Raw genomic sequence first — 16,288 nt, 5'->3', positions numbered from 1 at the left:
TTTTGGTTTTGTTTAATAATACTTGAAGAATCAGTTTTGAATGCTGCCAAAATTATCCAACTGTTAAAATGTCAATGGAAAAAAAGATTTTATTTAATACCTTTTAGAAATATTGTACAACATTTACACGACATTCTAAGGCAACAGTACAAAAGCATATTTTGCACAGGCACAAACAATGAAATAAAGTAACAAAACTGGCCACATCTCTGCCCAGAGAAGTTTAAACATTTATATACTAAAGAAGTCTGTATAGACACTATCTTTGTTCTAAATTTGTGTTCTATATATTTAATGTGTATCTTTAACTTTATAGTAGCTGTTGACATGACTTTTTTCCCTCTTCATTTAAAAGATCTTCAATGCATTTTCAGAAAATGTTAGTAAATCTTTACAAATTTCATACTCAAAAGCTTTTATCTTTCAACTATTTATATAAGTTTAGTCCCTGGGCAACTTTCAGCTGAATTAACCTTTAGAAATCCATATCAGTGTCTCAGGTTTACAATTTACACTATTTTTTGTAATGCTGACAGCTTGTCCTGATTTGTTGCATTTTACACATGCACATTTTGTGTAGTTACAATTATAAAAAAAAAACAACCTTTCAATCAACTTTTGTCAATAATGGACGTTTAACTACAAACCATATATAATGTTTTATGTATCTTATGCTTGAGACAAGTTGGTTTTGCCTCTTGGTTACATTGCACCAAACTTCTGAAGAGATAATTACAACTGTTAGAATTTTATTTTAAAAAGACAGGATACAAACCACACCTTTTATAAATATTTTACATTATCTACATATCCATTTATCCTGACCACAAATGTAATGAAAAAAAACTTAGAGATGAAGTAAGATTTGATGCAACCATTTTTTTTTGACTTAGTAATAAGAGCCTAAAACATTTGTATTAATCACAAGTTTACACACAGGGAGGGCTATCTGTGTTCTGACAACCACAGGTACTGAAACCTGGGTTCTAGTGGTACAAGTCTGTAGACATGCCACGGTGGGAGAAATGGTTTAAAGAAAAAATTTTAATGAGAGTCAAAAGTATCAAGTACATTACTACTGTGCAATTAAATGTTAGCACAGATGGTTATAATGATTCAAGTTTGTATGATAAAACTTAACTTCCCACCAGCAGTATTTCACTCACATTATTATTGTAAAATACACTGTTTTATATTGTACTTATTTGTAACATGAACTTAATGAAAGGTCTCTTATTCTTTATTTCCTTCCCATTTTAAAGTTTATTTGCATTTCATTCAAGTGCACCTCATATCTCAGCATTATGTTTGTACATAAATTTTATTATGCTAAATGACCCATTTTATCATGTTACTCAACATTTATTGATAACAAAAACTTACAAAGTACCACATAAACCCTAATTTTAAACTATCATTTTGATGAGAAATAGCAAATACCTAAAACGAAATTATTAAATGGACAAAGACATGGCCTGAGAATATCTTGGTTCATACAAAGAAATTACAATCCACAAGAAATCTATCAGGTTATAATATAACAAGAAAAAAAGAAACTGGAACTCACTTTGTCCAGTCAAAATGAACACAAAAGCAATTTAAGTACTTATTAGAAGTTTTATTCTAAACATTTCAATTTAACTACATTAACAGACACAGTAAAAACAAAGCATGTTTTTCCTTGGCTATGCAAATAATAACAATAAAAAAAAAACATTCCACTCTTGTACTTGTCATTAGACAGATAAATGGGATCGGCAAGATGAAAGAATGATTCATTTACAAAAGGCAACAAGGTTTTTTTTTTGAAGAAGACTAAAGCAAATGTACAAGTCTGGTTTGATGGAATACTACAACTGACTTTTTACAGTGTGTGGTCTTAAGAGTGAACTTGCACGTTTCAATTTACAAATTTACATTTATACAAAGCTTAGTATACCAAAAGATCCAAAGAAAAGAAAAGCAGCAGCACCTTCTTGTACCAGGCTGAAAGTGCAAAATCTTGTAAACTCACCATTTCATTAACAACTGATTAAAAGAATGATATATTACCAATTTACATAGTAGATTATTTATAGGTCTTGCACAGTATTCCTGTCTTATGCACATGGCTAGCATTTTACCTTGACAAATACTATAGTAATTGCTTCAGAAGAGATTTCATTCTACAAATAGTCTCTTTTGGTTACATATTTCAATTTTGTGAGTTGGATACTTACGAAACACATTCACATTTTTCACACTGATCTGTTTTCAACAAAATATTTAACATTTACTTGAGTGTACTAATTAAAAACTCCAAATGTAAGATAATTACATTAAACAAGGAAAAAAAAGTCTTCTGTACAGTAGACTATATTACACTTTGTTTACATTATAATATATAGAAAGTCAAAGGCTAAATTGCCAGATTTAATATTTTATATCTTTCAAAAATTCAAAATCCTGTAATCAATTTCTGTTCTCTGGAACTATCTATACACTTCCAAATGTTGAAAATAAAAATACTATAATTTTTAATTTCCATAAAAAAGAATTAAAATAACAGTATATTACAAAAATACATGTAAAAGCCTGCATAATTTCTGTTAACAGTTTACACTTTCTACAGTTTTAACACAGTCTTCACACTAAAACTAAAATACTGTGTTAGTTACACTCGAACACATGAAAAAAACAGGAACACTAAAGCTTCAACACTTGATGAGAAAAAAAAAAAAGAACCGTGTGAAAATCAAATATCTTGTGAGAAATACTGTGCAAGATCTAACAAAATCACAAATTAAAATTAAGGCAATTTCAATTTTTATTACTAAATGTAAATATAACAAAGTTTTACAATTTGAAATTCTGCTTTAACTAATTGCAATTTAGCCTAGTCTCACTTTAACTTGTATTTTTATTTTTCATTGTAAAGCAACTGAACAGAAGAAAAAATAATTTAGCTATCACATTGTATGCATTTTTCACAACTATAAGGAAGAAAAAATATGAAATAGAAACTTTGATTTTGAGGTTAGTTGAAAAGGCTTCCTATGAAATGTGAGAAAAATGAATTTTTTTGTCAAGGCAACTTTTTACTTTCTACAACATCCCATACTGTGCACAAAATACTCATGGTTAATTACAGTTCAAAATTTGAAAAAAATTACAAGTGGATACAAAAATACAAGGAGAACTACACTTAGTTCTAAATAACCTATAAAGATGATACAATGTTATTACATCTAAATACCAAGCATTTACATACATATATGTATAGATATAGTGAATTTAAGATAATACCATAAAACTGTTACACAACTACTCATTAACAAGAAGCATGTGTGTGAAAAAAATTGTCATTAGGATGATTCAGTTTATATCACTAAAAACAAAGTATTTCAAACAAATACAGTTTTCTTCAACCAACATCAAATACCAATCAACATGTGTAATGGAACATAGCTAATCTATAAAAGTATAACAATCTAGACAAGTTTAATTAATATATAAGCTGAACCACCACCACCACCATGACGTGTAGTTACACTATCCCTAGTTTTTTTTTTTTTCTTTTTCCCCTTGTATTTCAAAAGGAAACATGAAAGATACTATTCATACAGTTAAGCATATCCTATAAAAAGCCAAGTGATCAACATTTTGAAGCAAGAAAAATGGAGTTTACTTGATACTTGTAGCTTAACCATAAAACTATTTATTAATCCATCATTAATGACAAACAGTCTTCTTTACTTATTAATTATAAACACAAATATGCTTGGGCTTCTGTTTTCTTTAATAATGCTAACAACAATGTTGAATAGCTACAAGGGAACAGAGAAAGCTCTTTTACATCACCAACTATAAAATAAAATGTCTACATATTCAAAATCTCAAGTGGTAGCACCAACAAGAAATTTTAATTTTTAAATCTAAACATCTGATTTTAATGCTTTAATTTACACATGTATCCATAAACATTACAGAGACAAAAACTAAAAGCAATTGTCAAATACAGCTAAACAGCATGTTGAATATTTGTATCTTTCATGAAATCTCTTCTGATATCTGAGGAACTTGGTGATTTATGAGGGTAATATCACCAAATGATGGCCAAACCTTCAAAACCTATTAAAAGGCAGGCACAAATAGGTATTGAAATATGCAACATGTTTGTTATAATTACAATATATAAAAACACTTAATTCCACCTTTAGTTTCTGTTTAATGACTTACTGCCAGTCTGTGAAATACAATTTTAAGACACAATTTAGAAAAATGTATTACTGTTATAACTTTCAGCATGTAAATTTTATTAAATCACATGGGTAGTTTTATTAATACAACTTTAAAAATCAATTCTTTTAGAGAACTTAGTTATGAAGTTATTTTAACATTTACTGGACATGTGGGAGAAAACATTACTTTGCACAAATTACACTTGATAAATGCTTTCTACAGATGGGGACAGAAACAACTACAACTTCCTCCCAATGTTCCACATGTGCTTGCAAAATCAAATAGTTGAAACAATACACCACAGTTACACATGCTGAAAAAATTTGTCATAATGGCAACCACTGCATTTAATAAACTACAGCAAATGTAATTAAAATATCAATATAAATTCAGTCAGTTTTAAAAATGCAGACTTTAAGACACAAACAAAGGCCTTATACAAATGAAAAATTTAAAAATTCTATTTAATTTTATAAAGCAATTAATAGGTGTATTGTTCATCCTCTACAGATGTCTACAACAACACAGTATTCAATGCTTTAGTGATAAAGATGCAACTTTAGTTGTAGGGTTTGTTTCTAAGAGGCTCCAGCTTTTCATAGATATAAGAGAATTTTTTCAAAATTATTACTTTCAACACAAAATGCTTGTAATACTTAACACTGGGTGGCACCAGGTAATTTTCACCCCCGTACTATACTTTACAATATAGAACCAATAATTACATAAAGATAGGTCTTTATGAGCTATTAAACACATTGTTCCTCAAAAACCACTTAACCTGTACCACATGTTTAACTTAGGAAGCTGCTGACTATTAACACCCAAACAGCTCTAAAGCATTCAGCACTCAACTAAAACTACTTGTCTGGTATGTCGTCCCATCCAGCTTGTCACAAAGCTCCATTCTGAGGTGGCCCAATCGGACCAAGATCACTGGTTTTCATCAGATGCTTCTCTAGCTTGGCCAAAATGTGTTTACCATAGGTGTATTTCCGAAGTGCAGTGATATGGGGACGGATCTTGTGCACCAGAAGTTTTCGCTGAGGGGGCTCAACCACTTCAATCATCTTCTGAACAACGTAGTTGGCATACTGGTCCTTCATCATAGTGTATAAGGCACTGTGGGGACTAAAAAATTGTAATTCAAATAATATATGAAAGTATTTAAGACCTGAATATTTAATTTGTTTATTTGTAAAACAACTATTCTAAAAGAAAAAATAATTACAGGTAAAAAATACAATCTCTTTACCCCCTGACAATCTCCATATTCTGAGTCTATACACCTGATGCTTTTGCTATTTTAATAAAGATTTGTCTATGAATATTTAGAGTATTGTGGTTTACTAGTCTCAGTGCAAAGCAAATTTAAGAGATTAAAAATACATTTCTTAATTTCCAAATTTTCAAATTCCATTTGTGGAATATCTTAAAAACCTTTCAAGTAATTATAAAATGTTATTTTTCAGTACAATTTTATATTTTATCTGCTATTTTTATACCCTTATTATATTTGATGTTGGTCAACTTGACCAAACTCTTAACCATCTAAATTTTTCTTTCTAGCATGTCTTCAAATTGTAACAAACTACATTTATCTTAAATAACTTTAAACTTGTGTAACAGTATATATACATCTTTTTATACTTAAATTTTCTTGTTTTATTGCCCTTTGAATCACATTGAAACTGATACTCCTACCACAGTAAAGATGAAGTTCATGTTACCCTACTGATTAATGTAACACATGGACTACTCTTAATCTTAAAAATGTTGAAGAGCATAACTCATGAACATTTTTTATTATTATTTATATCTCTTAATCAAACCTTAAGTTTATATTTTTATATTTATGTTACTATTATATTTAAAATAAATATTACACACAGAGAAATAAGAAATAAAGTATTTACTGGGTCTTCCTTTTTATCTTGGTGACTGTTTACCTTTTTTGTGCTAATGGTACAAATGCACTAAATATTTTATTTAATTAATGCACTAAGTAACACAGCATAACATACAAAATGCAAATAATGTCCCATAACTATCCCAATTCTTCTGACTTTCAAAGTATGTGACAAGAGCTATTAAAAATGTGTGCTCTTTAATGTGTTTCCTCCATGAATAAAATTTGAAATGGAAGAAAAACAGACAATTCTTTGTACAGAAAACAATGTTATTATAATATAATACATCATTTAGCAGATCAAAGCCTTGACTTTCTATTGGTTATGAGTAATAAAGTAACAAACATCACATGTTAACTGACAATTTCTAAGAGAAGATCTGATAGGAGAGCATGGCAAGTGAGGTCTGATATTCTATTTTCTGACTCTGTAACCAGTTAAGATTGAAGACTAAAAATTATACTTTGCCTGAATGATGACAAAATTGTAAGAAGTAATATACATTAAAATTCATACATTTCTGGACAAGCAGTAAATAAATAAGAGAACAGAGGATAACTTGAGAGCAAATACAGTTCTCACACTAAAAGAAATTTAGGATTTTTTTTATATTGCCTTATAAAATTAAGAACTTAAAACTTAAATAATGTTGAAATTTAGATTATTAGATATGTTTTATACCAAATTTATTTATATAACATTTAAAGAAAGTAGTTTAATTAAATTCTAAATGCAACTCACTAAAACCTTATGACATGTACATATAATGATGCTATTGAGAAAAGGTTACAGAATTACCTACCACAGATCATCAATGTCAAAAATAATTGATCATCAAGACAAAAGTAACTTACAATCTAAATTTGTGTTTCTAATTACAATTGCTTTCAAGTATTCAAAATATTCAAGTTTTATGTTAGAATAATCAATTAGTTAAATGCAATTAATTAACCTTTTCACTACTAGCTTGGTGATTTGTGTACTAAGAAGTGATCATAAGATTCCACACTATAACTTTTAAGATGTTTTGTTCTTCTTGAAATTTTTCAATCTTTTAGTAAATATTACAAGTATTCTGTAGACAAAAAATCAGAATTTGCAATTAAGTAGTTTTACTAAGTATTTTTATTATTTGCCTGTAAACATGGAAGTTAGTGCATTAACTGCTCTGAATGATTTTTAATTTAAGATTAAAAATATTTTTCTTCATCCAAAAATGAAAAAAAATTATTTGTGTAATCTCAACAAGCTTGTAAATAAATATCAAAAATTCACTTTCACTGAAACTTTATATTTTACCTGTTGTTTTTTTTTCTTCTGTCATAAGTCTATACTAGGTTGGTCAATTTGACTGAACTTGTAACCACCATAAAAAGAAATTAATAATGAATGAGTAGTACTGTGTTTATTTCTCTTCTAACTTTTCTTTACAGTTCTATCTCCTATGTTTATTTTACTGTTAGCAACTGAAACAGAAACCTTCCAAACATAAAGCAATGGTTTGGTTTGTTTTGAATTTTGCACAAAGCTACACAAGGGCTATCTGTACCAGCCATCCCTAATTTAGCAGATTGAGACTAGAGGGAAGGCAACCAGTCATCAACACCCACTGCTAACTTTCAGGTTACTCTTCATAAAGTAATGAATCACTGCTTTTACAATTAATTTTGATGTGCAGATGAGATTCCCACAAAGTTTATTATAAACATGGCTCTGAGAAAATGTGGGAGAGGATTTATTAGTCTGTTTACAATTTGTTGGTTGCATTTCTACTCTAGGAATTATAAGAACTTTAAAGGTAACTGCTTTCCCATAACTGGTTGAAGACAGTGAAGGGCAAAAGGAGTCTATGTTATGGGTGTAAGCACTCAATCCATACTCTTAATTGATTTTTCATGCCTTCTGGCTAGTTTACCATCAGTATTTGGATTCTGTCTGGTAGATGGAATATCTACAATCCATTTTGAAGCTATTACAGCAAGCATTATGACTTTCATGTGATGAATTAACAATAGATTTTGCTAAAATCTTCTTACTGCTTTTTTATATTGAGTTCATTATTGTGTTATACCATTTATTCTAACTGGCTATTAACAATTAATGTAATTAATAACATTATGCATTATAATTTATCCTGGACAAAGTCTCCAATTTATTATGTTACATATTACAGTTTCAAATAGCCATAAAATTTAATTCACAAGTCAATTAAATGTCAATATGCAACAAATTTGATACACAATGTTTTTTTTCTTAACACGTATTTTAATATATAAATAACAATGCAATTTATAATAATTACAAATAATTATTTATCTATAAAAAAATTATAAAAACTCACAAACAACATTAAGTCTTCTATCTGGTCAGGAACCATGTATTTTATAGATGGTCCATTGATACACAGATACAATTCACTTGACAAGAATGCTAGCTAGATCTATTCTTGTTTGGCCTAATGTTGTTTACAAGCTCATTTTTCACAGAGGAAGATAGATATCTAATGTCCTCGTAGAAATACTAAAATCCAAAGTTAATTCTCAAAAGTTGAACTTCTTGTATTATTCAAGAGCTATAAATGTTCCTGGTCAAATATCTGCAGTTTTCCATTAATAAATATTTTATCACAATTACAGCTTCAAAGGCTTATAGTATACCAACTGTTGCAATGGCTAACTCTTATACTCAATTTGGCAAAATTCTCAAAACTTTAGTTTGTAAGAATTCTGACAACCACTAGTAATTTACGTAAATTGTACATTGTTGATTCTTCTGTTTCAGAATCTTCTACAAATTTGGAAAACAGGCAGGATTTGCCCAATACACACATATAACAAGTTGCGTCATATTTTCTAAACACATATTAAACTGAAACGAACACAGATATTAAAATATTAAATACTTTACAATAGTACTGATTATTATACATTATCATTTGATTATGAATGCTATTTATCTTTTCTTACAACAGAAAAAACAAAAAATATATAGAAAAACCAATGATTTCTAGTATTTACAGTGTTACAAAATTAATTCGCACTTGCCGATTGTAGTTTCTAAGCCTCATTGTTAAGTTTCACTCTCTCAAGTGGAGGGAGAAGATAAACTAATTTTTGTAGATTTCAAAAATGAATTAAAAATTATCAAATTAATATACTAGGACATATAACATCACTGTAATTCAACTGGCTTTCTATCAAAGTTATATATGGGTTTAAAAATTGCCTTTCTGTTCAGAGCAATGACTATCACCAGGCTTCAACATTTCCAGTAAAATTCTTGCTTTCCCCTTAAAATCAGTTATAAATAATATACTTAAGCAAGGTAGAAAATATGTTTCAAAAGAAACTGATAGGTTTGTTAAATATATTATCTCAACAAATTAAAAAAGGTGGAAGGTCCTTATCTTTTGTTTTAGCTTGTCAATTCTGGAATTTGTATTTCTAATTCATTAATTCCTATAGAGACTACATAGTAGGCATAACAGAATATAAATTGACCAATGAGACTGCAATGAAGCATAAAAAAAAAGGATATTTAGCTTTTTGTTTTAGTATTTACTTTTAAATGAAGAAATTAAAACTTATAAAATATTAAAATTTGAATTATAAACTACATTTTGATATCAATTTTATCAACCCACATTGATAATGAAATTTTAAAATTAAAGTTTGAAAATAAATCTAAAACAGAATGATATGCAACTCTCTGACCTGTCTGTAGTGACAGAGTTGAGCAAGCCCAATGTCCAATCACTTCTCAAATTCTACAAATTACTCAGCTCTATTATCTGCAAGGGTTAGCACCTTACTTGCAATTCTTTTTCTATATCACAAATGCAGTTACAACACCACAGTTCACTTAATTTTCAACAGATATAACTTTCATGAAAACTTTTTATATTAGTGCCATCCAAAGATCCAGAGTGAGAAAAAAAGACCTAGTTTGACAATGTTTGAGACAGATTAATAACTAGATTTCTTTAAAAAGAGAAATTTTATGGATTACTTAAAAAATTTGTATTCATAAAATAAACCTGTCATCATCACTAGATTCTTTTACAAATTCAGTAGATGACAGGTACTTTCAAACAGAAAATACTATTCAACCCTACTACTACAGTTGTCCCTACTAACATCAGTGGTCAAAGGGTATGTTGTCACATTTGTAGATTTACATTCAAAATTTTACTGAACTGCTATTTTATGAATTTTTCATTAACTTTGATATCAAACTGTAGATTATAATTCAAATTTTAGTATTATACAACAGTTAATTTCTTACTTCAAAAGTAATTATTAAAACCAAATATTGGTTTCTGTATATCACATGGTATGCTGAATACAGCTTTGGTTTATATTAGATGTTTGTGATGTTTAAATAACCAAGTCTATAGTTTGTTATAAATCAGAAACTCAAATTATCAATACTGATAAGATAGAATATCAAATAAGAACTTTTTATTATTTCTATTTGTTGAGATATCACTACATGTAGCAAATCTAACAAAATGGCTCCACCTATCTCTCTCATTTTTGGAAATATTTCCATATGCACACTGGGTTCACTCTGTTGTATTTATAAACATTATAAACAATCAAAAGCTTAGAATTTCCCTTACATAGTTCCCTCATCCTCTTGAAGGTGGAAATTGCTTAAAATCAAAAGAAACTGTTTCCAATCTTGGAAAGAATGGTAAGTGAAAATGCCCTAAAACAACTTTTTGTTAACCTGAAGATGACCCAAGGTCAAAATGTTGTTCTCTGCTTTATTTTGGTAAAGGTGTTAATACACATACCAGCCATTCTGAGATACACTTTTAATTCAAGTGGGTTTTTCGCCAACACAATTTTTTTTATAGACCCAAATAGTTTAATTAGTTACCCTGATAAATTACAGTGGAATTCTGCAATATTAGTAGAGTAATATGTAATTTTCCCTTCACAAATGCATATATAAACCCTAAATAAAGCTTTATTTTACATCTCGCACTTGTGAAATTTGGCAAGGCTAAGCAATGTAAGGTACAGGTATGGTGAGTACAAATTTCTTTAGAAGTGTATGTAGCAGTTTTTTTTAAATATATTTATTTATTCACTATTGTAATGTTTTAAGAAAAATATCTGAAATTTAAGAACTTATTTATATATAGTAATAATATGTGTAAGTAATGTATTATAATATAAATGTGACTGTACTTTACAAAATACTGGTCTATTACAAAAAGCCAAGTAAAAGTCAGTTTTATACTGAAAGATACAGTATTTTGAGTACACATGCATCTTGCATTGCAACTTCTGTAATGTTAGTAAGATATCGATGAAAGGTAAATAAAACAAAAATAATAAATGTAAATATATGTATAACATTATGAGATTTAATTTATTTGGATTAAACATTTGTGGTTTTGTGCTATCTGTAATCATTTTAGGATGAAAAAGGCATAATTTACATGGATCTCCTAATTTTTTATGGTGGTTATAAGGTTGGACAAATTAACTAAACCTATATATATAGGTAGAAAAGGTGAAAGCAGGTAAAATGTTTTTTCTAAAAAAGTTTTATAATTATCTGGAAATTATTAGAAGATTACAAAAATTTTACAAATGAAATCTGACAATATTCTGATGCATAAAAGTATTTTTAATCTTAAAATCAAAATTACTTTGCATGTTGGATAGTCAACATTTGAAAAGAAAAAAATGGCCAACCAAATTATTACTTAAAAAAATCTTAACTTAATAATAAAAAAATCTGATATTCTGTGTACAAAAGTTTGATAATCTTTACTAGTCACCTGTAAAACTTCATGAAGACACACAGTGTATTAAAAGTGGGACTGAGTCACTTGTGAGAAAGTTAATTAACAAGTCTTAAATTTTGCACAGACTAACTGATGGCAAAATTTCGTATCAACTGCATTTTTTTTTTTTTTTAAATATCGGAAACAATGACAAAGATCATTACTTTTATCACTGTCCAAGAACAATGTTGTGGTTAAAGATACAAGAACTGACAACAACATTCTGGCACTAAATTTGTCATTTTACCATTAAAAATACACACTGTCAAAACTTCCTGCTCATTCATTGTTGAAGATGGAATGGTACTTAATGAAAACAGTGTTTTCTTGTTTGCAGAAGATATGTTCAGTATGTATAAGGACAATAGTCTTTTTCAGTGTAACATCTTGTGTTTCATTTTTCAGATAAAACTAGGATTCCCAGACAACTAGAACAAGTGAAAAAACTTTCTAAAATAAAAAAAAGAAGCACAATGAAGGACGATATCCAAACTAAAAAATCAAAAGTTGTGAATATGAACAATTTTATATGAAAAATTTGTTTCAATGTTTATACCAATAATAATCCACTTCAAAGCTTTCCTACCCATGTTATAGAAAATATTTAATTCAAAACATCTAGATAAGGCAATAAAGTTGACACAACTAACATCTTTATCAGGTGCTATAATAATCTGAACACAAAAGCAAAAACCATTTAATGACTGACATCTGGAGAAACACAACTCACCCATCATTGCAAGTGCAGACCTCTTCTATTAACATGGCTCTTTCAGTTCTTGAAGAGTTGGTCACACACTTTTCCACTACATTGCTGCAAAAAGAAAATTCTGTTTTGGAACTTTAAAATAATCAAATCTGTGCCATACAAGAATACTCATTTCTTTTAATTTCTTTCATTATTTAATTGAAATCATACATTACTTATCTATCAGAAAAAACAACACATGTACTGAATGAAAAATAAAAAAAACTGGTTTTCATGTAATTAACTTATTTAAATGTAAAAACATAATTGCTTGAGTTAAAGATATTCTGTGAACTTGAAATAATACCAAAAATCTTACAACTTACTTTAGGTTATATCTTTCACATGTAAAATTCATGTTTTTAGCAAATTACTAAAAATTAACACATTCATGAATTACAATTCAAATACAAAAAGACATCAAAGCATAAGAAACTAGTCCTATAAACATGCGATAAAAATCATGTTTCAGCAGCTTTCATAATTTAAATCTTGACTTAACATATTGCACTATATATCGTCTTTCAGAAAATCTTTTGCACCTCATTGCCCAACCCACTGATGAGTTCCATTACTAAACTAAATACCTTATGGGGTAGGGGAACAGAATTTAAATTGCAAAAATCATTCCAGCCATAGGAAGTATAAATATGACTGAAATAGTCGGAGTTGCACATGTCAACAGAGGTCAAGATTTACTCTCAGCTGAGGATAGGTTCTTCATACTAATTCTAATAACAGAAGAAAAAAAATAATAATTCGGTGATTTTTATATCTCAGAAATTAACTCTTTCAACCTGTAAACGTTTGCTCATTCTGACACAATTAACTTTCATGATTTCATAATAATTACCATACCTTATAAAAAAAATTTCCAAGTTTCTTAATTTTGTAGATAATAACATAGTTTGAATTAGTTTTCAGCAGATATAAACACTATCAGACACTGTCACTATCCAATGGGTAAACAGAGATTTACATTCAGGTCCTGGAAGAATCCACTCGAGTTTAAGGAGTTAATTTTCATCAGGCATATAAAAATGGATTTTTCCAAAAATATTAAGTAATAAAAACAGAAACAACAAATTATATCAATCTCACACCACATTTCAAATCAATTTCAAGTTTTGAAGGATGGAAAGAATAACAAAGCATAAATACAATTTTCCACCAACCTAGCAAATTTATGCTGAGACAGTGGCAAAACCTTCCCACGAACCACAGATAATATTTTACTTTTGTCATCCGGTCGACCTCGCTCCAGAACATGCTGGATAACATAGTTACCATATTGATCCTGGACCAGCTGCTCAGTGTTTTGATGAAGCTCTTCCAAAATTGGGGTAGTCTGATCTGATGTGCAGTGTTCCAGAATTCGTTGAATAACTCTACAACCATAAGGGTGTGTTGATAGGGCAAACACCTTCAACAATGGAAAAGAAAGCAGTGATTTTGATTAATTTTTCATGTTTATATGTAACGTCTTGCTTTAATTTACAGATGTCTTCATTATGTTTATTATATTTTAATATCCAAAGCCTTGGTTATCATTCAACACATCAGCTATTAACAATACATGCAACTCCAACTTTGCTAACTTAGAATCAGTACAAATAATTGGTAATAAATATCTCAAAGTAATTAGTATGTTAACTAGATATATGCTGGCCAAATGTCAAGAGCTGTACCATAATTTTGCCTTGTACAGCAATATCTTACCTGCCCTTGAAAAGCATTGATGATGAACTGCAAAGCTAATGGGTCTACACATTCAATACATTTCTGAACAACATGGTTTCCATTTTGATCTTTTACACACTTTAAGACATGCCCATCAAGTTCTTTGACAACTTCCTTCTGTAATAAAATATATTTTTATTTTATAACATGGCAAGAACTGGTAAGATAATAATCTTGTTAACAAACAGTGTAAAGACACTGAAAGTAACAAGAAAAAATTTCTGTGATCAGATAACTATTATTAACCCTATGGCTACTGGTCCTTATACTTTAAGGAAGGACCTAACATTGTTATTTATTTCTCTCCAGAAATAAAACTACCATATAAGATTACTTGAAACTTGACAAGAGCTTTCCTAAAGGTATGAAGTTTCAAAAAATGAAACATTTAATTTTGGCCTTTTCTGCTATTTCTATAAACAACTGGTTATTTAATATAGTTACTTGCACTCATACTGAACAGTTCACCTGCAAGGCAATTTTCAAGTTGAGTATTGAAATATTTACCTTACAGTTTAACATTTCATTTGCATCATCTCTAGATTGATTATCAAAGTTTTTTTTGGTTTTTTTTTTAGATAAATGATTATTTATTTTTCCATTTTCTCTACTATGTCCCTAACTAGCTGTTATTATCGATGTATAGTGCAATATTATTTTTAAAGTTTAGACATATAAATGTGTACTTACCTTCATAGAAGCCTCAAAGTTATCTTCTTTAGTTCATACATGTAATTTCATGTCTTTAATTTTAACTTTTTTTCCCTTACCTATTATTCACCATTAATTATTTATGTCCACACACATCCACAGGTGTTCAAGGGTGATAGAACAATATGAACAGTATAGAAACATACCTCTGACAAAATCAATTTACTCATGCTTTGTGTTAAGACTTGCAGAGCAAAGGTTACATTAGAATATACTTAGCAAATTGTTAAACATTTCAAATATGAATTTCAAAATACATATAATGCACAATTAACTAAAATATAAAACCTAAATATAATCTGTCTCACTAACCATAACACACCTAAGTATAAAATAACCTAAATGCTCTCAAATAATGCAGTCAGCAATAATATAAACAAATTTTATTGAATTATAATACTATAAAATGATCTCTTTTCAACAACTATAAACAACTGTAGGAGCTACACGCAGATACTAAAGAAAGCCCCAGAAATATATAGATGGTACGTGTGGCACTTATCAGCTGTTGAAAAAATTTAGTACTCGTTTGTATTCTTCTCCAACTTAGTGAAAGAACATTTAAACACATGCCAATAGGGCAAATGAACATATATTACTGTCTAGACACAAGTGTACAGGACTATAGTTGTGTAACACCACACACACTTTGCTGAAAGTTTGAAACTGTTTATAAGTTGTGCATCACATGAAAAACAAAATGAGATTTCATTATTGCTGTCGATGTTTCTTTCAAAATCAAGGAATAAAAACATAACTTTGTAACTTACTTGATGATGATAATTTCATTAAAATAAATTCATAGTAAAATAGTATGGATTGAAATATTACATTCTGAAAAAATTTAACTTTACTTGAGGAGTTTCATCTTTTCAGTTGGCTTTCCCAATTAGAAATGCATAGTTCACTGTATTCCTTTTGTTATGGCCAATGAAAGTGAACATACTGCATGGCTTAAATAAAAACAATTCATGAGGACTTGCAATTTTATATGAAAAAATATAATCTCCTAACAGCTTTCCCTCAAGTGAATGAAGTTTATTTCGTTATTCTCATCCCAAAGTGGTTTAATTAAGTTTTGAATGTAACTCATTAACATTACGATAAATGAAGGAATTTAAAAAGTGCACCAACATTCATAGAATTTTATACCTG

General features: G+C 28.9%; 1 protein-coding gene across 10 annotated transcripts in view; it reads right to left on the bottom strand.

Moving 5' to 3' along the window:
- Positions 1-71: 71 nt before the first annotated feature.
- Positions 72-16,288, bottom strand: part of LOC143223330 (pumilio homolog 1-like) — a 106,163-nt gene continuing 89,946 nt past the window's right edge. For 5 of the 10 annotated variants that reach the window (XM_076451189.1, XM_076451193.1, XM_076451191.1 and 2 more), the window contains 4 exons: positions 14,402-14,539; positions 13,858-14,105; positions 12,665-12,748; positions 72-5,343 (listed from right to left, as the gene is read on the bottom strand). In XM_076451189.1, the coding sequence (XP_076307304.1) occupies positions 5,115-5,343; positions 12,665-12,748; positions 13,858-14,105; positions 14,402-14,539 (699 nt within the window). In that variant the 3' untranslated portion in view covers positions 72-5,114. Of the gene's footprint in view, positions 5,353-12,664; positions 12,749-13,857; positions 14,106-14,401; positions 14,540-16,288 lie in introns of all 10 variants that reach the window. The other 5 variants (XM_076451188.1, XM_076451192.1, XM_076451190.1 and 2 more) reach the window with 1 other exon arrangement.

The sequence above is a fragment of the Tachypleus tridentatus genome, chromosome 8 (assembly GCF_004210375.1).
Source record: "Tachypleus tridentatus isolate NWPU-2018 chromosome 8, ASM421037v1, whole genome shotgun sequence".
Lineage (NCBI taxonomy): Eukaryota > Metazoa > Arthropoda > Merostomata > Xiphosura > Limulidae > Tachypleus > Tachypleus tridentatus.
Note: the sequence above shows the minus strand (reverse complement) of the source record. Positions and strands in the feature narration are given on the sequence as shown.